The 23533-nt window shown below is 40.1% G+C and overlaps 1 protein-coding gene across 1 annotated transcript in view; it reads right to left on the bottom strand.

Moving 5' to 3' along the window:
- Positions 1 to 23533, bottom strand: part of IGF2BP3 (insulin like growth factor 2 mRNA binding protein 3) — a 100798-nt gene that overhangs the window by 43878 nt on the left and 33387 nt on the right. The window contains exon 3 of the mRNA XM_088457361.1: positions 8624 to 8672. Within this exon, the coding sequence (XP_088313487.1) occupies positions 8624 to 8672 (49 nt within the window). The remainder of the gene's footprint in view (positions 1 to 8623; positions 8673 to 23533) is intronic.

The raw sequence follows: 23533 nt of genomic DNA, 5'->3' as shown, positions 1-23533 counted from the left end.
ATTTTTTGGGTGCTCGTTACAAATGGGCACCCAACAGACCTATTGCAATTGTTCCAAATGCACCAGATTTAGATGCCTAAAGTGGCTAAAGTACCGTGTAGTGCACCTAAAGGCAGTTTTCGTGGATTTCCGTTCGCCATGCCAGTAAAGTACAAGCAGAAATCTGGGAGCTCATGGCACTCGTGCCAGATTAGATCAACAAATTGGATATCTGTTGGGCGCCCAAAAAACAATGGAATTTCCCCCATAGTTTGTAATAGGTCTAGATGAATGCATCTGTTCATTTTCTATCCTCAAAAGCATGGTCTGTTTTACACCATGTGGAGCCCGGGGCAAAAATTTAATTTGGCACCCTCTTCCCCCAAACTAAAAAATGGGCAGCATGTGGAGGGTTTATAGTATATAGCAGTGCCAGCATGTGGAGAGTACATAGTATAGAGTCACTGCAGGGACGTGCAGTCAGGGTAGGCAGAGCCTCCCCTGTCATACTCCCTCCCCTTCTCCAGAGTTTGTTATAAAGACAGTTTTTATACATGAGTCTCCCCTGCCATTGACCTCACCGCACGTCACTGAGTGCCAGCATGTGGGGGTATATAGTATATAGCAGCTTACCTGCTGACTACAGGCCGTGTCCCAATATCTGCCCCCCCCCACTCTTTCCTCCATGCCGGGGGTGGCACCGGCCCAAATCAGCCAGTCTGAGCCACTAGCATACGGCCACCGCCAGAGTCTCTCCCGGGTCACTTTCAATACTCAGTCTCAGGGATCTATTTACTAAGCCTTGTATGGATATAAAGTTGACGGAGATAAAGTACCAGCCGACCAGCTCCTGTCATTGTTTTAACAGTCTGTAGGAGCTGATTTGCTGGTACTCTCTTTGTTCACTTTATCTCCAACCAAGGCTTAGCAAATAGACCCCTCAGTGATAGTCCCTCACCCTCCAGGGCTGGAGTCCAGGCCGGTTCACAGTCAGTCACACACTCCCCTCCGAGTGGCAGGTCGGACTCATGCTCCTCTCGAATGTCAGATATGACGTCATCATGCCCGACATTCAGGGAGACTGGGAAGACTCACCCGGCTGCTAGGCTAGAGAGCACAGACAGCTGGCTAGATGACTGCAGTGCTGGCGGGGAGACTGCGGTTTGCCCCCCTTCCCCCTCAAATGTATTGCTGAAAATCTTTTTGCAATTATTTTGCATACGGGGAGAGGGGGAACACATCCAAAAATTTCATGACTACCATATACAGCATATTTTTTTGAATGTTAAATGCATTGTTATAGTTGCATTTCAGGTCAGGCTTTGCAATGGCAAGTAATTCATGATTAAATGACAAGGAGGACCATGCTTCGCTATTAATATAGAGCCTGCTGTAAAAAGTTCTCTTTACCTCTCTCTTCAATTTCAATCACACACTGAACATTATACAGAATCTTATTTGAGGCTATAAAGACACCATTATAGTTTTAGGAGATTTGTGTATTTGTTTTCTAATATTACCAGTACTTAAATAAGCTTTGCAAAAACTGAAAGGGTAAGTGTTTTATTCTTTTTTTATTAAATGCAGCGGCTCTGGGTGACAATCAGGTTTTACATAGACTAGCAGTGAAAAAAGTGGTAGGAAAAAAATGATTAATAATTACTTAATGCAAAAAAATAAATAAAAGCAATTGATCGGAATATATATTATATATATACTCTCCCTATATAATAAAAAAAATAAAATTTTTTTTATATATATATATAATTTTTTTTTTTATTATTTTCACTCCACAATAATAATCACTATTAATTTAAACATGGATGGGAAGGGGACCACAGATGTTTCTTTTCAGAGACAAAAGAGTGTGAGACAAAATGTTTGAGTTAACAGTCGGTCATTTAGTCCTTTGACAACAGAAGTTTGAATTTGGGGGATGGGAGTAATCAACAATTTAGGAGTTTGTTGATGTTTGAAGTGGCTAGGGCAGTGGGTTTAGCTGTTAAAATGGAATTGTTCCTCCAGCTGTTTCTACCAAACACTGGAGTAAATGCCAAGGGGACAACATTAGTCATGAAAAATAAGAAATTAGAACAGGAGCAGAAAAAAAAATAAGAATCACAAAAATATAAAAATAAGTAACACAGCAGGTTGAAAGCAGAAACATCTCAAATAATTTAGATTTGAAATTATTTTTTGCAATAGAACAGTTGTATAGACATCACCATAATAGAATGTATATGCCATGTACAATATAAGGAATAGTAACGCAACAGATAAAAAGGAAAACAAAGTACCCTGCATAGCAGTGCAGAAAACATTCCATGGTAACTCGGACTAATAGAAAAGGTAATGTTGTGCACAGATTTGATTATGCACATTTGTACCACATGACACATTTTATCAAAAATCAAGATGAAATACAAATGGTCTAACTCAAGTAAGAAACAAAAGGAACCCCACCATATAGCGAGAAAACGTTATGAGCCGTTGGAAAACAGAATGTGATTTTTTTTTTTTTTTTTGTGATTGCCGATTTAATGGTCCCTTAAGCTCTTAAAAGCAGTGCCCTCTTCCCACCCTCACACCATCATCTCCTTCCCCCACTGCCTACAACAGCACAACATTTTTCCCCTTTGCACTCACTGTAGTCAAAGGCTCAAATGTTCCATTGTAGACCTACAAGATAAACAGTTTTGTGCCCTCCTCTAATCTTAGCATTGTGCAGGTTATTTGAAGTGTTGATTAATAGAACAGATCAAGAATGTGTAGTTAGGAAAAAGTGCATAACTTAAGTTTTTACACCACCGAATACATTTTAGCACAATATAGATGGAACTACAGGTTGGGTCTCCGATATCCAAAATGCTTGGGACCAGGGGTATTTTGGAAAACGGAATATTCCGTATTTTGGAATAATTGCATACCATAATTAAATATCTTAGGAATTAGACCCCAATATACACACAGAATGCATTTGTGTTATATACACCTTATACACACAGCCTGCAGGTAATTTTATACAATATTTTCAATCATTTTGTGGCTCAGACAAAGTTTGTGTACAGAAATGAAATTCAGTTATGTTTCATATACACCTTATACACGCAGCCTGAAGGTAATTTTATACAATATTTTTAATAATTTGTGCCTTAGACAAAGTTTGTGTACACAGAACCATCAAAATTCAAAAGGTTTCATTATCTCAGTCATGCCAAAATTATTCCGTATTTCGGAATATTCCGTATTTCGGATTTGGATATGGGAGACTCAACCTGTAGAACAATTCAAACGTCCTTCAGACAAAAATAACTCAAAATACCACATAAGTACCTCAAACATCTCTATGGGGGACATTCAGAGTGCTGTTAATAGCGCCGCAAAAGGAGCTCCTGGAGTTATTTGAGCACGCTGTTAGCCCGACTAAAGGATTTCTTCTCACATCCTCCTGAGGGTGGAAGCAGAAATCCAATGAAAGTGCCAGCTGCAAGGCATTTTTTTTCTGGCTCAGTGCAGCGCAAACAGCCTTGCACTTTAGTCGTACCGGTTAGCCTAACTAAACACCCGGCTTTAGTCATGCTGATCGGTAACTGAAATGACTTTAGTCGGACTTAACAGCTCACTGAATTGAATCGCCACCTATGAGATAGGTAGGCACCAATACTATTTATGGTGCTCCTCTGTCAGCTCACTGAAGTATCTGCATTACACAGATCTAACATTTGAATCTTCTATAAATACAGACATACAAAACGCATTTAGTAACATATCTGTATAATGTTCTATACATACTTTCATTAGAGTGGGGGCGATTCAATGAGATGTTGAATAGTGCCCGAGAATTCATTCCCGGAGCCATTTAATTGTCCCCATCGTGCCCTGCACTTAAGTTGCATTAGGCACTGTAACCTGCATCTCCCAGAGTGTTTAGTCGGGGCAACCTGCATTCTCAGTCCTAAGCGCCGGGCCGCGATGCTGTTAGCGCACATGCTGAGCAGGAAGCTAGCATGGCAGCACTAGTTCAGTCGGATTTCAGCTCGCACTTCTGGAGGGTTTGAGCAGAATTCTTCTAGACGGGGTTAACAGCGCTTCCAAATGAATAGCTCGGGGAACTCATTCCTGCGCTATTTAACATTGTATATAAATGAATTGCCCCCAATATTACACAGACTTAAGACCAGCAACCATTTTGTTAAACATTATCTGCTTATTGTGCAGCTGTAGTTTGTTTTTTGTTTTCTTATTTGCATACTAGAGTATGCAGGGTGCTTCAGTTAACTGTTAAGACCAACATACTTTTGTACGTACATGAACTAAAACATTCCGTTTGTGCAGAAAGAAAAAAAATATATAATAGATATGCTTATTGGGTACATATATACACCCATCATAATCAAAGTATGAGTTTCATTTTCCAGGTTTGGTGTAAACCAATAAGAGCAGACTGTAATGAGATAGGATGAAGAGATAGGAGATTGTGTGCTCATTTATGTACTGTGTAAGTCGTTGCAGAACCTTTGGGGTACCATATAATTAAAAGGATGATGATATATTATTATTATTATTATTTAGGATTCCACTGCTGTTTTGGCCGGAAGCCACAGGTATACAGAACTCTAGCACACAACTTTACAGTCACCAGGGGTTTCCAAAGCTGCTACAGCAATAAAGCAGCACTGATTTACACTATAAGCAGCTTCTTCCCCTTTACTGGCTATGGAGCTCACAACAGTCATGTATAATGTAGTTTTACACTTGAGGTGAAGGAGGCAGCTAACAAAGGTCTATAGTGAGGTCACAGTTTCTAGTGAGAATGACGAAGTGCCATTGTAGGACAAACCTCTGCCAGGAACTGTGACTAAGGGCTTTCTCATGCATCAAATGAGTCAGACTAGCACCAGCATCTTCATGCGTACATAACCCTTTCATTACCAACAAACAGCTATGTTACTGAGAATTGGGGGTCAGCACACACTTATAAAGCACCTATCTCCCAGACACACAAACAACTGGCCTCGTTGCAGAAACACCTTTCCCTGCCTACAGAACACTATTAATTGTTCTCAAATCTCATACACTGAATGATATTGGTTAATACATTGAAATGTGTACAGTACACACTGTGGAATATGATTTGGAATGTATTATAATGAAGTCTATTTTACATAAACATTCTGCAGCACATTTTAGATGCATAGTAAATAATTTCTACTATTAAAAACAGTTCTAAAAAATGAGCTAATTTGTAAGACACTACCCAGAATCCCTGGCTGCATTAAACATCAAAGCGTCCCTTTCTTTAAGTAGTTGATCTGGTTTAGGAAAGTTTTGCCCATATACCATTATGAAATTAAATATCTAAAAAATCCAATACCAAGACGTATAAGCAGCATACATCTCAATGGCAAATATAAAAGTGCAAAGAGGGTGGGAAATTAAGTTATGGTGGGTACACACTATACAGATATATCTGCAGATGATGGTTGTTCGTACACACTGAATAACCATCATCTGTGTCTGCCCGCAGGTCCCAACTGCCAGGGGGCATGCCCTGCCCCCCTCTCCCCACAGCTGCCGCTGTGTGTGTACGGGGAGTCTGCCGACCGCCCGTACATACCTGCCGATGGACAGATATGTCTGCAGACATATCTGGCCATCGGCTGTGCAGCACAGCCAATGCAATATGTCGGTGAATCCTGACGTTCACCGACATATCGTGTGTACACACTGCCCGACGGGCAGCAGATACATTGGCCGATCAATTGATCGGCCAATGTATCTGTCAGTGTGTACCCAGCTTTACTGTCTTAATCATCCTTTCACAAACAGAAGCAAATACTTATGTCACTCTCCAGGGGATACTACAGCCTGCTAATATGTGACTCACACAAAAACTATGATTTGTTTTATTTGTATTTATTATTCATGCTTTTCTGGCATCAAAGTTCATAAAACCTAACTTAATTGGCGAATTAAGGGAACAAATAAATTCCTTTTGTATACTTGCATGTTAAACACCTTACGCAAGCTTGCAACAACTTCAGATAAGTCTTAATTAGGATATTTGAACGATGAAAGGAGGGGGGGGCTCCATCCAAATACGGTATTAAAGAGGGAATACAATTTCAACACAAACTTTTTTTTTTATTTTTTAATATAAAGTAGCATGAATAAAGCTGGTTAGGTTATGGACAACGACAAAAAAAGTAAAAGCTGGGTACACACTAGACAGCTTGCAAACTATTCGATGGTCGTCCAGATTTCCCTTGAACTCCCTGACAAACGATATAGTGCATTCTCTGTGCAACCTTCCAAAGGATATATCTTGCATCGTTTAGTGGTTAGACAGGCGAGTTCATCTATTTTGCTGGGTCAGTAATTATCCCTCCTGCTTCCACAGACTAAAATTCTCAAAACATGAACTGTTGGAAAAACGTGAGTGTTGAGATCCCACTATTTTAAAATGTATAAACATGTATTATTTTCTGGTGCACCTTTAAAATTAAATTGTTATTAACTTATTCAAAAGGTAACTTTTTTTAATCAGTTAGAACAGGAGAAACCTATAGAAGCAACATTGTTCCTTAAGTTTACATCTGTCCCTGTCTTCCCACCTTTTGGCGTTCATATTTCTTAACATTTATATCGCACCTCGGAATTTCAATGTGCTTAACAATTGGCAATGGAAGGACAAAGGTAAGAGGGATCGGCTTATAAGCTTACATTCTAAAGAAGCGGTTCTCAACTCCAGTTCTCAAATGCCCCCCAACAGGTCTTGTTTTCAGGATTTCTGTCTGTATAAACTGGTAAGAATTAGTGAACCAGCAAAATAGATTAACTCACCTGTGAATGATTAAAGAAATTCAGGAAATGTGGCAGGTTGGGGGAGTACTTTAATACAGTACTCAAGTATGTAGTTGCGGCCACAATATTGGCCAGTAAGTATCAAACACCTCAGTACATTACCTCCTTACATTGGATATGAAGGGCCCCATACATCTGCGACGGATCGTTGTGGTGTAGCGATCCTGCAACCCGGATCGCTGAAATCCAACATGTTGGATTTCAGATATGCCGATCACGATCAAAAAAATTATTGAGATTGGCAGATCTGTGAAATTTAACATGTAGAATTTCATCGATCCTGCGACTAATAGCGGAACATCGATGGCCGCCGCTCGGCATTTCCGACCTGCGGATCAGTGTTTCCTATCCCATTGCTACAATCCATCGCAGATGTATGGGGACCTTGAGCCTTATAAATATTAATATGGCATTTCCAAACTATTTTCAAACCAGCCTCAGTGGGACACCATACATAGCCAGAATGACTGCATTGCACACAGATGCATAAAACCGCAGCTTTAAGAAGAGAAAAATTGCACTGAAAAATCTGTCGATATCTCCTTCCATCCAAACAAGCAGCGACTAATTAACACAAACTAATTTAGTCTACCAACACAACCCAGAGAGTTTAACACTGAAGCTTTTTTCAGTCAAAAGTCTAAATTGACTCAGCAGGACAGGAAACAAATTTTGGAGGCACTCTACTTGAGTGCCCAAGGCACGAGAAGCCATCTAATAAGAACCCACAAATCCACAGCTAATTTCTCTTCATAACAAATACACACGATCACCCAATGCCTTGTTATTTATTTATTTCTATATATATATATATATATATATATATATATATATATATATATATATATATATATATATATATATATATACATACACACACACACACACACACACATATATACACTCACACAGCTAGTCTAAAAATTTGTATGAAATCAATATGAAAGGATCCTATAGACCACAAGTTCCCAAACTCTACCATTAAAGTCCAGGTTTTAAAGGATATCCATGCTTGAGCATAGGTGACTTGCTTTGTACCGCAGTCAATTTGACTTGACTCAACCTGGACTGTAATGGTGGAGTTTGGGAAACTCTGCTATACATTTATACAGGCTACATGCATGCTACTGTATACCATAAAGTTTTTGCACGTTAGGATTGAAGACCCTGCTATGCATGGTATCATTCCCCAACACAGACGCCATTTACTGAGCAACTCATCTAAAATTATCCATTTCAGATCTAAATTTAGAATTACATCCAGATGAAAAAAATCATTATCACTCTACATACCGCAAACAAAACAAATAAGGAAATAAAAACACAAACCACAATGTACATTCTTCTATTTCACCAGAGTTCCAGACTAAACACAATCCGATACAGAACTGACTTAAGCTTACATGTATTTATACAGTGGCAGCATACTTCATAATGCTTTACAATTGAGAGCAACTCGTAATAAAAAGTTGCCCGACGTAAGAATCCTATTATACACTGGAACCGTAGTGCACCCCTTGATTACAGAGAATCTGTGGGTTCAAGTTATGCTTTATTCATTCATTAATTCCATTACAAATATAGTACAGAGACTCCACTATTGTGTAAATCTACAAGTTAACAACAAAAACTTAAATGGACACAAAATTCATGGAACAGTGCTTAAAATCAATAATCATTAACCCTTTCGTTTTAGTCTCCACACTTCACATATTACATTAAATACAAGACACTATTGTTAACAGACTACAAATCAATTTTTACAAAAACAAATAATTACCTCCCACTGCAGATGAGGTGGTATATTTCGGATCTGTAGCTTCCGGCTCCTGAAAGAGAGAAAACGTATGATACAAGGTTATGTGCAAGAGACAGGAAAGGGGTTTTAGCAGACATTAAAATATTCACAGATACACGAAAAGTCTGCAGCATGAAGGCAGCTGTAACTCAACATTTCAGGAATCTTCACTTGGAAATCAGAGTCATCCTAACTACTGAAAGCAAGAGATCTAACTGGCTATGAGCTAACTAATCACACACAATTGCTGGGAATTCCTATCATTCCTGGTCTTTGAAGTTGAAATCATTCAATTAGCTCACTGCATTTCCCTTCCTTTGCAAGGGGAGGGGAAAAGTTGTGGGTCTTTGTGTCCCTTTGCTTCATACATGCTATTCTGAGAAACTTTTCTTGTGAGCAATAGTCACTTTGTGGGGGATGGAGAGCTGCAGAACGCTAGGAGGACCAAAGTAGACAAACCACTTCTGGCACAGCATTGGTTAATCTGCCTGCAGAACCTACAGCCAGACATTTGTGGTGTTGAAACCCATACTGCACAGTATTTAAAAGATGAACAAGCAAATGCTTGAAATGCCACACTCTGGAATCCCCAAGAATGCACATTCTAAACTATACCAAGTCGTCTTTATTTTTGCATGGTTTATATCCCAACTGTGTCATTTGTTTTCAAACTCCTATCTAAATAATTAGACAAAGCTCAAGACAACAGAAGGTTTTGTACAGCATTAAAGGAAAATGTACAAACCAAGAAAGTACAAAAATACATTTAAATGCATTTTACCACACAGAACCAGGTGGTTTTATAGACAAAGCACAAACTACAAAAAATTAAATAAAGAAAAAAAAATACATCAAATAGACAACACTTTCATATGTAGCAAATGCTGTTGTGCAAATGTATGTAATTGACACTTAACAAAATGAGCAATGTGTGAAATAAATTTTCATGTCTCTCATATCCAGAATTTGCAACTCAGTTGACAGCGCTGTTAAGTTCGGTATGCAGACAGGAAGCAGACTGTCGAAATGCCGACTGTCGGCTGCCCTACTGTGCAATCCCGACAGGGGACTAATGATAGGCGTCGAAATCTAAACATAGGTCCGGCGATCATTCATACCGATCCTGTTAAGTTCAACTACCACCACTTAAGTCTGAGAATGATGGTTAGCCCGCCTTAAGATGGGTGTTAAGCATCGGTAAAACTGCATTCTCCGACAGAAGGTGCCGGTCATGAGGCTGTTAGCGCTGCGCTAAGCCCATAAAACAGTATTGCAGCTGGCACTTAAGTCAGATTTCTCATGTACCTCATGTATATCCACACACACACACACACACACTAAAGCTGCATACACATGTAAAGATTTTCTGTCCAACTATCCAACTAGTTGATTGGATGGAATGAAAATCTGGTAAGGTATGACAGCAAATGACAATCAGCAATTTGCTCCCAAACGCCGGAAAATGGACAAAAACTGAACAAATTGTTTACATCAAACATTAACAAACTTGTCTGACGACTATTTCCATCTGTTTTCTGGCATTTAGGAGCAAATTGTTGATCAGTTACTCCCATACGTTACCAGATTTTCATCCCAACCAATCAACCAGTTGGACAGAAAATCTTTACGTGTGTACCCAGCTTAACAGCGGTACCCAAACTGTGCGCCGTGGCACCCTGGGCTGCCTTAGGACACTTGCAGGGGTGCCTCAGGTTGGTTGTGCAGCACCAAATCAAAGTCAATGTAATGTAAGCATGTGAACAAACAAAAGTGCAAACCAGTCCACCACCACATAACAGGATCACAAAGTATGACAGGTAAGCACAATTTACTTCACTTTACTAAAAAAAAATTCTGAATTTCTCAATAACTTAAAAACTTAGGGGTGCCATGAAAACAATGCTGATACTCTAGGGCGCCGTGATTCAAAAAAGTTTGGGAACCACTGCTCTAAAATATATAATAAGGGCAGCACAGATGTTGTAGTGGTTAGCATTACTGCCTCACAGCACTTAGGTCATGGGTTTGATTCCCACCACGGCCCTAACTGTGTGGAGTTTGTCTATTCTCCCTGTGCTTGCGTGGGTTTCCTCCGGGTACTCCGGTTTCCTCCCACACTCCAAAAATATACAGGTAGGCTAATTGGCTCCCAACACCAAAAATTAACCTTCGTGTGTATGTATGTACATGTGATAGGGAATATAGATTGTAAGCTCCTCTGGGGGCAGGGACTGATGTGAATGGCCGAATATTCTCTGCAAAGCGCTGCGGAATAGGTGTGCGCCATATAAATAACTGGTAATAGCTAGATATCTATCTAGACGCTTTCCACACTTCTTGGTTCTCAGAAAAAGACCCTCTTATCCAGGGTTATTCAGATTAATTTATTTTATATTTTCATGTACACATTTTTAATTATTTACTTCTGTCTACATAAAGGTTACAAATGTTATTGCAATATTTTCTGTCATTTTGTCTTTTTATATGGCACAGATTTCAGCTTGCCACCTCAGGAAGGTGCGAGCAGAAATGGGTACTTGCGTTACTTGCGCCCAGTAGCACAAACCATTGAATAACGCTTGTGATTTTAGATGGGAGTTGTGGATGTCCAAAAACAATTGAATTCCTAACCTGGCACGTAATGTCCACATGCCGATTGTAAAGTTATACATTAACCTTTCATAAGACGATGGTGTCCTACATTTTTTATTAAGACTGGCTTTTCCAAATTGGAACTACCCTCATGTAACACCTCTCTGGAGACCCATATCTTTTTACATAATAACAGGCCTAGGTGCTTGAGCACCCCCATATGTGTCAGCCGTCAGCCATTTAAATACATACCATTTTCGGTTATATGTGGCAGTAACATGAGCATCTCCAATATTTTTATTAAAAGTTGTCTGTTAGAATAACAGGTGGTGTGTACGGAATGTTACCCCGTCATCCAATTGGGTTCCACAATCTAATGCATTGTAGCTCACAGGATTTTCATACATTGCCTCAATATAAGTTTAAATCAAACTAGCAAACATGCCTTCACGCTCTGCAGCAATCATGCAACAACTGGGGTGCAAAGTCCTGCACCTCCACAGAACGGCTACATGGGGAACAGATGGCGGAGAGGCTGATTCCTTTAAAAATATTGCAGTGCTTAATCAAGGTTACAGAAAAAGCAAAACACAACATGGTCATAATTACATTTTCCCTATTAAGAGCTGTTTGCACCTCTACCTAATCATTTGAAGCATCACAAATTTTTGCAAGATTCAAGACATCGGGAGAAAGATTCCTGGGGGAGAGGGGGTTTACAAAATCTGACAATGGGGGGAAAATATGGCATCATACAAGGTAAAATGCAAGAAAAGGTGCCAACAAATGGCAATGTGTTTTTCTTTATTTGAAATTATACAGGTACAATGGGTTTCAAGCAGAGCTTTGTCCGGCAGCCATGTGTCACCTGGACTACATAAATTTGTTTTGCAACAAGAAACATGCAATAATACTTTCAAACAAATTACACAAATTTCTCATCCCTCCCTCTTCCCAATGCTCCTTATTTTGTGGTGCCCTGGCAATTCTATCTAGCTCTGCTTCAAAAAAGCAACCGGTGAGACACTTAAATAGAGCAAATTAAGTTTGACCCAATGTACTATTATTAGTAGGAATTTCACAATATTTTAAGGATTTTTGGACTCTTCTAAAATTACTGAACAGGAGAAGATAGTGATATAGACCACCTCCACAATGTAGGACATTAATTTCAGGAATAAATCAACCTGAGAGACTCTGAACAAAAGGCAACATTTATTTTAAAATCTGTTAAAACTATAAAAATATTCAGAAAATTAGTGATTGGAAAAGCAACTATGTCTGACATTGTTAAATCAATTGGGAAAATCAGATAAACCAAGCATTCCCAGGTCATTTTTATACTGTAAAGAAATATTAAACTTCCCCTGAAAGTTACACATTTTCAACCTTTATTTACAAAAACAAACCGGGTTCCATTGTTAAAAGACCGCATGCAAAAAACTAATTTGCTATTGTTCAAATATCTTGCAATCATTTGGACACCAGGTGTCACTGGTCTACTGCAGTCTATGGATAGTTTCATCTACTTCAACAGCACAAGCAACATGGCAAACCCTCACATTTATTACAGTGGTGTTCAGTCCAAATGATTACAAAATTATATATATATATATATATATATATATATATATATATATATACACACACACACACATATATACATATATATACATATATACATACATACACACATATACATACACACATGAAAAGAAATGTTTTTGCTCAGTGACAGCAGCAATGAAATGAATCAGAAATATGATTGCAAAGCGGAGATAATCGGTTTATTGTCACTCTCCACTTTCACTGCGTAATTATTAATTTAATAAAGCTTGTGTCACTGGCTTCCTTTAAGGAATGTGTTTATTTTGAAAACACCCTTTTCTGTCTTTCAATAGAATGCCACTGTTTTTTTTAAAGTAGACCTAGCCTGCAAATGCAACACAAAATATATTTTTATTTGGTTACAGGAACTTTGGATACTTTTAAACATTACACAAAAAGCTGCCAAGAGCTTGCTGTAGATTGCTGGGAGCTGAACTAAATCTCCATCAATTGCAAGTTGAATAAAAAAATAAAACCCATCAGGAATGTGTGTTACAGTATTATCTTTATTTAAACACTCACAATGACAAATTAGAGTAGAATATATGCGGTATTTATTAGGTTTATTCACTTTCAATAAATAAAAGGAACAAAACGAAACCTAAATGGGCTGTAGTAACGGGACAGCCGCCGGCCAAAATCCCGACAAGGGATTTAAGATAGGCGTCAAAATACCGATGTCTATTTTAAGCCCGACGCTGGAACATAAAAGGACGCCTGCCCGAATGAGGCAAGTCCAGGGCGCCCTTAGCTGTTACAAGAAGGTAGGGTTAGGGTGAGAAGGAGGAATACCAACCATCGGGATGCCGCTATCGGTATTCTGAGAGGAAGCATCCCGACAGCTGGCATTACTCATCCTTGCAGAGTTCCCAATGAGGATGAAGCTGCAACTGAAAAACCACAGGACTGCACAGACAACTCTGACTTGGTCTTTTAAAGCATGTGTTTTATTATCTTACGTGTGGCTGGACAAATGTGTATCCAAATATTAGTGTATTTAAGTTAAGGTTGCTAACATTTAAAACCAGATTTGTTATAGCAGTTCGCAATCAAGATTCCACTACAATTGTATTTAAAACAAGACACCATGAGAATAGTACTAATAATTTGTTTCCATTTTAGAAGTGCCAAGCCACCCCCTTGTCAGAACATTAGTTCCCTATGTGATAACCTGTGCAGAATTATTGCAGAACCTGCTCTGGTGGCTCCAATATTGTTAGTTATACACAAAGAGAACCAAAAAACCATAACTCCCATTGTGTACAATACTCCAGAGTCCAAACCTCTGAGGCGTAGGCTCAGCACACAATATCTATTTGGCAATTTTGGTGTATACATGCGGTATATAGCCTGCTGCAAGACATTTCAGATATTACTTGGGTGACATTATGCCTTACTTGTCATCAGAACAGAACAAAGCTACATACTGCTAATCAATTGTTTATATTTTAGACACCCCATTGACTTATATCACTGTTGCCCTGCTTCAGACATGTGCAAGTATGAATAGTCCCCCACCAAGACATTATTAATTTCTTTTAAATAGACGTAGCTCAGTAGGTTTACTGATCAAATAATGCATCAATACCTAATGCAATATGGAAGATGCATTACAGAAATTTCACAAAAAAAACAAAACAAAAACAAAAACAAAAAAAAAACACTGTAGCTTGAAATTTATAAAGATAAATTTAAAATTGCCACAAATTACAAGGACCACTAAATTCCAAAAAAATAAAAAAGTGTTCAAATATGTATAATTGAGGTTAAAGAGACTGTCAGAATAGCATTGCAACACCGTTCTAGGGGCCAGCTTTGGGAATAGAGTACGATATTGCATCTTGGTAAAACCATGCTGCACTGCAGGTGGGGCAGATATAAAATGTGTAGTTGTAGTGTAAAAATAAAGTGGTCCAGCATTTGTGGGCTACATGCAAAAGCAGCCAGTATTTATCCCACATGCAAAGAAAATGTATGTATTTGCCCTCCTTGCATTGCAGCGTGGTTTGTCTAGGTTTACAGTTCCTTGCAAGATCGTACTCTACTCCCAAAGCTGTATCAAGGCCCTAGGTACAGCCATGGCCAAAAGTTTTTGAGAATGACGCAAGTATTGGTTTTCACAAAAATGTTTACTACTGCTTCAGTGTTTTTAGGCCTATTTGTCAGATGTTATGGTATACTGAAGTAAAATTACAAGCATTTCATAAGTGTCAAAGGCTTTTATTGACAATTACATTAAGTTTATGCAAAAAGTCAACATTTGCAGTGTTGACCCTTCTTTTTCAAGACCTCTGCAACTCGCCCTGGCATGCGGTCAACCCAATTCTGGGCCACATACTGACTTGATGGCCGCCCATTCTTGCCTAATCAATGCTTGGAGTTTGTCAGAATTTGTGGGTTTTTGTTTGTCCACCTGCCTCTTGAGGATTGACCACAAGTTCTCAATGGGATTGAGGTCTTGGGAGTTTCCTGGCCATTGAGTCAAAATTTCGATGTTTTCTTCCCCAAGCCACTTGGTTATCACTTTTGCCTTATGGCAAGTTGCTCCATTATGCTTGAAAAGGCATTGTACGTCACCAAACTGTTCTTCGATGGTTGGGAGAACTTTCTCTTGAAGGGATGTTTTGGTACCATTCTTTATTCATGGCTGTGTTCTTTGTCAAAATTGTGAGTGATCTCACTCCCTTGGCTGAGGGGCAACCCAACACATGAATGGTCTCAGGATGCTTTACTGTTGGCATGACACAGGACGAAGACTTTTGGAGGATGGCCTGGAGTCAAGAAGGGCCGCAAAGAAGCCACTTCCCTCCAGGAAAAACCATCAGGGAAAGGCTGATTCTGCAAAAGGTACAGGGATTGGACTTCTGAGGACTGGGGTAAAGTTATTTTCTTTGATGAATGCCCTTTCAGATTGTTTGGGGTATCTGAAAAAACGCTTGTCCGGAGAAGGAAAGGTGAGCGCTTCTATTAGTCCTTTCTCCAAGCACGGATTAGGCAAGAATGGGCAGCCATCAAGTCAGTATGTGGCCCAGAAGTTGATTGACAGCATGCCAGGGTGAATTGCAGGGGTCTTGAAAAAGAAGGGTCAACACTGCAAATATTGACTCTTACTTCAGTATACCATAGTAACATCTGACAAAAGGTCTAAAAACACTGAAGCAGCAAACTTTGTGAAAACTAATACTTGTGTCATTCTCAAAACTTTTGGCCATGGTTGTACATTACCAACTCGGCTATTACATCAACAGTTTAAGATCCTCCCATAGGTTTATGCTCATTTCTTCATAGGACTGAATACCGGTCAAAAAGCAGAGAATGTAACTTAAAAGGAAAAAAAAAAAAAAGTACTATAACCCTCCTCAAATCAAAGTTCAATTAACAGAGAGGCGGATGGAGATACAGCTGCAGGCATCCACATAAAAATAGGCCATCATGTCAGCATGATGGTTACCAGATGCCCAGCTGGGCACTCAAGCAGCCATAAATCACAAGTATTAAAATTATACTTTTATTTTCCCCACAAAATGATGCAATTTTTCTACTTTACATATTTAGGAAGACATTGGAGCAGATAGTGTAGGGAGTGTACATGCCCATGTCACTAGCCACACCCACACAGCACTGGCCACACCTCCTCTGCTTCTAGTAATAGACCTTTAAACATTTTCAGCCCCATCTGGCCCTGCCTCAAATAACCTTTCAATGAATTATAAACAATACAGGTACAAATGACAGAGTCCAATAAGATGTGAATACACAGGCAGCAAAATAATGAGCTAAACCTACAAAACATCACTTGGTATACTTAAAACAGACAGAAAGGAGAAATTTAAAAATTAGAGACTGGAAAATGTCAAGGTAGTTAAAAATTATTAGAAATGGTTTTAATATCCTCTAATGTCAGCGGTACGTGAATGTTGCAACTGTCCGCCTTATATAAATCTATAAAGAGTTGTGTCACTACTCTCCCAAGAGCAACATCACAGATATATAAAGAGATTATATCTATATATATATATATTTTTTTTTCATATTTATTAACATTAAATCCCAAATATAATAATTCAGAGAGACTGTCTGGGTTACTGACCAGTGAGGAGAGTTACAGTTGTGTCCTCACTCATCATTGCTGTATTTGTGTCAAACAGTGCCTGATGACGTGAAAATCTGCTAGTGCTGGGCGACTCTTTTTGCCGAAAAAGCTTCTATGTTGCAATGCGACTAGCACACACCAACAGCAGACTGTGCTGATTAATTTGATATGCAACACTTGTAAATCTGTGTGGAACTAATGGCACACATCCACTAGACTATTAAATTGAGCGATTGAACGATAACGATAGTCATCGTTCAATAATAGTTTGAAAATGGCTTAAAGATCGTTTAAAAAAAAATAAAAACAAATAAATCGTAAACGAACAGCGATGTGTGCTCCCGCTGGTCGTTTATACATCTATCATCGGGCAAACATGCTGGACAACCTGACTATAACGTCACGTTCAGCATGTTTGCAGATGATTTATGTGCCTTCACTGAAAGACTGCTCGTTAAGTGTAGGCACATCACAGACTGACAAACGACTGCATGATTACAATGTCATAATCGTGCAGTCGTTCTGAGGTCTTTTAGTGGATGTGTGCCTTTAGTCTCTCAATCAGCATGTGAAATGCTACAATGCAGCGGCCACAGCTTTTTTCCACACCAAGTTCTGTTTACAGTCCAAGTCGCACACAATTACACAAGTGTCACATAGCAAATTAATCAGCACAGTCTCCAGGGTGCGTCCTAGTCCCATCACATTGGGGGCGATTCAATTCAACGTGATGCGGAATAGCCCCAGGAGGGAGCTCCTGGGCGTACTCAATTCACCACTCTGTTTGGTCGGACATAAGGATTTCTTCTCGCACCCCCCCTGGGGATGCGAGGATAAAATCAGACTAAAGTGCTGGCCGCGCTGCTGTTTTACTGCTTAGTGTGACGATGATAGACGTGCGGCCGGCACTTTAGTCAGAGAATGCCGGTTCTCGCGACTAAACACTCAGACTTAACCACTTGCCAACTAAGCAAACAGCACGGTGAATTGAATAGCCCTGGGAGTTCCCGCCCAGAGCTATTTAGCATCGCGCTGAATTGAATCATTCCCTGTGTGACTTGTCACATTTTCAGCAAAAAAAAATAAAATAAAAGATACCAGACGCTAACATAGTTGCACGAGACTGGACGGCTCATTGACGCCAGGCATATCACGCTGCATGACGCATTGAGGCTGTGTGTTTGAGGATACCTGTGCAAACTTTGTGGAACAAAAAGAGAATATAATTGGTTACTGCAACATCACTGACAACCAGTCAATAAAGTGCAAGACGAGCAGTCACTGAACCGCTACCAGAAAGAGAAGAAACACCACCTTCTGACCATGGCAGTCAGCAGGAGAGTGACGGCATAACTGACTACTCTAAGCAATTGAACACAATACACTTATTTCATTTATTTACCAGTTATTTATATAGCGCACACATATTCCGCAGCGATTTACAGAGAATATTTGGCCATTCACATCACTATCACATACACACTAGGGTTAATTTTTTTTGCTGGGAGCCAATTAAGCTACAAGTATATTTTTGGAGTGTGAGAGGAAGTTGGAGCAAAGTCACACAAGCATAGGGAATATACAAACTCCACACAGTTAGGGCCATAATGAGAATTTCATGTGTATTATTCAGAGCTTTAATACACCATCTAAATAAAAATTTTTTATATATATATATATATATATATATATATATATATATATATACATACATACATACACACACATATATATATATATATATACATATATACACACACACACACACACACACACATATATATATATATATATATATACATACACTTACAAAATAGACATGTACATTTCTTAAACAATTTGAAATTAAAGTTTGCTAAACATTCTGTATACCAATTTTTAAATGGCGTTCGTTTTCACAAGACACTGCAAGTATATATTTCAGATAAACACAGTAATAGTGGATGTTCACTATTCAATTGTGCATTGCAGTATATGATGTTACTATTTGAACATTTTTAATCTTCGTTTTCATCTATAACCATGAAAGAGGTACTGTTGCTTTCTTACAAAATGGCTGTCATTCTAGGATCGCCTGTCTTGAAATGGAGTGTCATGCTGCCAAGCTTTTATGGTTCATTAGAGGCTTGTTATGTTAAATTACACATTTACATTCACATGAAACTATACAAGACGAGAGGAGATTTGTTCATTCTTTCGAAATTTTTAGAAAACAATTTTAACAATAGGTTATAGAACTATAGCTATGGTGTCTGTTGGCATCTTATGTCAGCACAGCTAAGCCAGCTACTGCACAAAGAAAATGTGAAATAAAAAAACATGTTTCACCAAAATTATTTAAATCCAATTTTTTTGTAAAGATACTGAAGTTTACAAGGGAAGAAGAGAGACTAAAGCCACACGAAACCCCCCCCCCCCCCCCCCCAAAAAAAAACAGCCAAAAATTCCATGATAAACCTAATAGCCCCACGATTAATTAAAACTACTCACAATGTTTACCGCCACCAATTAGTCTCACAGCAAGGTCCTAAACCAGATGGGTGAGGGGACATTTGTTTGAGAGGAAAAGGCAGAAGGACCCATAACCTGTAGCAGCCCTCCAGGGTCGGGTTAGAAAATGGACTTGCTTAGGTGGTACTGCAGCTTTATTTAAAGAAAACACACACTGCAAATTTTATCCACTTGCAAAAGTGCATAAAAAACCAGATAGCATATTAATTCAGTCAAATTTGAGAACACATTTATAGATTAGTTACTTGGCTGCAGGAAAACATTGAAATAAAAAGGTATACCAAAACACTCAAACATATTGCAGATTATCCACTTCCTGCTTCGAGGACTAGGCTATACGCTTTAGGTATACATTAGATAGATCTATCCATCCCCTTTCTTCTACAGCTGGGCACTAAAAAGAAGTATAAACAACTGCACTGCCTCTTCTGCAATCTAGCAAGAACTCTGACACTAATGTATAGTGCATACGGGCCATCAGCGTACTTTAGTGAAAGGAAGGTACACAAAACACACACAGGCTAATTTACAAAGTACAAATATCCAAAAACCCTGAACTTTCATCTGCTGACTAGATCACAATTTTCTAGCAAACATTCCCCCTAAATGCAATACATAAAAACAGCCACGAGCAACCACAAAATGTGCAGTGCACTCCCGCTGTAATTTCACCCAGATTTGTAGGAAAGGCATGGCATACACCGTACATATTTTATTTATTTATTACCAGTTATTTATATAGCGCACATATTCCGCAGCGCTTTACAGAGAATATTTGGCCATTCACATCAGTCTCTGCCCCGCTGCAGCTTACAATATATATTCCCTACCACAAGCTCACACACTGTAACCTAAGCACATCCAATACTCTGCAATACTTTAGGATGTACACAAGCAAAAAAAAAAAAAAAAAAAAAAAGTGTCATTGTTACAGTACACAAATCAAAATAGCTAATAATTAAAGCTAGAACAGAACAAATACCTTCTGAACGCTGTTAATTTACCAAAAAACTTGACGCTCAGACAAATCTTAAGTGAACCATGGGGGAAATTAGAGTTATGGTATAACATACCTCAGTTATCCCTTTTTCTTCGAGGTCCATAGGGTCCACAAGATCTACCTTGCTATAAGTAGTTGGAGCGATCCATTGCACCAAACAGCTTAAGCTGCATACACGATTTTGTTACCAACGATTTTATGAACGATTTTCTGTCAGATTTAAAGTGTAATGAACGATTTTTTGGAACTACAAACGATTTTTGCATATTCATTTACTGAAAATCGTTGAGTTGACAAGTCTGACTGAACTACAAACTACAATCGTGAACGCGCATGAACGATTATCGTTCAGTTTGACTCAAAGTGAACGATTTTTTTGAAACCATATCGTTTAACGATAATCGTTCAAAAAATCGTGTGTATGCAGCTTTACAGCTTTGAAGCTCCCAGCATGCACAGGTCCTCCTCCCTATATACCCCGCCCTCAGCCACAGGCTTGTTTACAAACTGAGTGCCTAACGTCAAGAGATGGAAAGTGGAGAAGGAAGTACAACGTACCCAAGAAACGCTCAACATACGAAGAGGGAATCAGTGAGACAAAAAAAAAGAAAAAGCAAAGAACAGATCCCAACTGAGGCCAGGTGAGTCAGGGTGTGAGCCCTGTGGACCTCAAAGAAAGAGTTAACTGAGTTATGTTATACCATAACTCTAATTTTCTTCTTCAGGGTCCACAGGATCTACCTTGGGGACGTCCTAAAGCAGTTCCCTTAAGGGTCGGGACGATCCTGAGCAGAAAGGAGAATTCGCCACCCAAAGGAAGCATCCTGGGAGGCAAAAGTATCAAATGTATAATAAAAAGGTATGGACGGAAGACCAAGTGGCCGCCTTGCACAGCTGTTCAGCCGAAGCGCCATGTCTAACCGCCCAAAATGGTCCCAGAAACCAAGTAGAATGCGCTGTCACCTTGTTCGGGACAGGGAGATCAGCCTGTGTATAGACCTGACAAATAGTAATACGCAACCAGCGAGCCAAAGTCTGTTTGTTAGCTGGTCAGCCTTGTTTGTGAAGCCCATAATACACAAAGAGCACATCTGATTTCCTGATTGAGCTGGTACGATCCACGTAGATATGTAGGCCACGAACCACATCCAGCATACCTTCTAAACTGCCCTGCATTCAGCGGGACAGTCCCAGTTTTTCAGGTACTTTCCCGTGGTGAGAGTGGAGGGGGGTGGGGGAGGAAGCATACACATGCCGCGGGTATGCAGAATGAGATTAGGTACTGTGCGCATGCACACAGCATCTATTCACAATATGGGGGTGGGGGGGGGGGGAAGCCCTGCATCTAGGGGATGCTGGGCACGCCCCTTAGTGATGTAAACGGGGGCGCATCAGGCCAGACCCCCTTTACTAACAGACCTTTGGAAGGTAACCCGCTCCAGTATGAAGAACAGCTCTATTTTGATGACAAATCAAATATGGGGAGCAACATGAGTGTTGCCAAATCAGAAACTCTGCGAGCGGAGGAAATTGCGAGGAGAGAAAGGTGTCTTCGCTGTCAAGCATCTAAGGTCCACCTCATCCAAGGGCTCAAAAGGAGAAGCTTGCAGTGCCCTGAGAACCAAAAGATAAATCCCACAGTGCCACCGGAGGGACAAATGGAAGTTGCAGACAGAGAACCCCCTGCAAAAATGTTCTAACACCTGCGCTGGAACCATACTGACAATGCAGAAACCTGAACTCTCAGGTTAGCCAGGCGAAGACCTAGGTCTAATCCCGCCTGAAGAAACAAAAGCACTCATGAGACCCTGAACATTTTAGGATCAATTTCTGTGGAAACACCAAAGAAAAAATGAATGCCAAATTCTGTTATAGATGCGGGCCGAAGCAGGCTTCCTTGCCCTCAGCATCATCTGGATCACAGAAATAGAGAAACCTTTTGCCTTTAAGACGGAAGACTCTAGAGCCATGCCGTCAAAGCCAGCCAAGTTAAATCCGGATATAGGCAGGGACCCTGCACTAGTAAATCCGGTCTTAGAGGCAGTGGAAGTGGACAGTCTATGGACCAATGTCTCCTCGGCCAGTCAGGAGCTATTAGTATTATCCTGCCGCCCTCCTGCTTGAACTTTGACGACCCTTGGGAGGAGGAAGATTGGAGGAAACAGGTATGCCAACCTGAAGTCCCATTTCACCACCAGAGCGTCCATGAAGGCAGCTGAGGGGTCCCTTGTTCTGTACCTGGGGACCTTGTGGTTGTGACGTGACACCATGAGGTCTACGTCTGGTAGTCCCCACCTGTCCACCAGGAGTTGAAAGATGTCCGGATGAAGAACCCATTCTCTGGTGTGTATGTCCTGACGACTTAGGAAGTCCGCTTCCCAGTTGAGGACTCCTGGGATAAATATTGCCGAAATTGCTGGAAGATGGCATTCTGCCTACTGCAGAATGTTCGCCACTTCCCTCATGATTGCCGGCCTGTGTGTGTCTCCTTGATGATTGATATAGGCCACCGCGGTCGCGTTGTCGGATGGAATCTGGACAGGCCTGCCCTGAAGTAGGTCCTGTGTCAGAATGATCGCTCTGTGCACTGCACGAAGCTCCAAAACATTTATCTGTAGGTGACTTTCCTGATCTGTCCACCTTCCCTGAAACTGTGTGATGACCTGTCAACCGCTCCCCATCTTCGCAAACTTGTATCCATGGTGAGGAGTACCCAATCTGGGACCCATAACGGGTGATCCTTGTCTAAAGGAGTCGTCTGCAGCAACCAAGTGATGGAGAGCCGAACCTCTGGCAAGATGCAGATCATCTGGGACGTTATACGATGATACCGACCATCCCAAGGAGACACAATCCATTGCTGAAGGGACCTGGAGTGGAACTGGGCATAAGCCACCATATCAAATGTGGACACCATGGAGCCCAGTACCTGCATTGCTGCTTGCAAAGTAGACAGTGCACACGAGATTGAAGTGCTGCAATCTTGTCCTCTGGCAGTAGAATCCCCTGTCCCAGAGAGTCCAGCAGCGCCCCTCAGTGCACCATTTGCTGAGTTGGCGAAATAGAAGACACTTTCCAATTGATTATC

Source organism: Taudactylus pleione, unplaced genomic scaffold (genome assembly GCF_031769625.1).
Source record: "Taudactylus pleione unplaced genomic scaffold, aTauple2 ptg000758l, whole genome shotgun sequence".
Lineage (NCBI taxonomy): Eukaryota > Metazoa > Chordata > Amphibia > Anura > Myobatrachidae > Taudactylus > Taudactylus pleione.
Note: the sequence above shows the minus strand (reverse complement) of the source record. Positions and strands in the feature narration are given on the sequence as shown.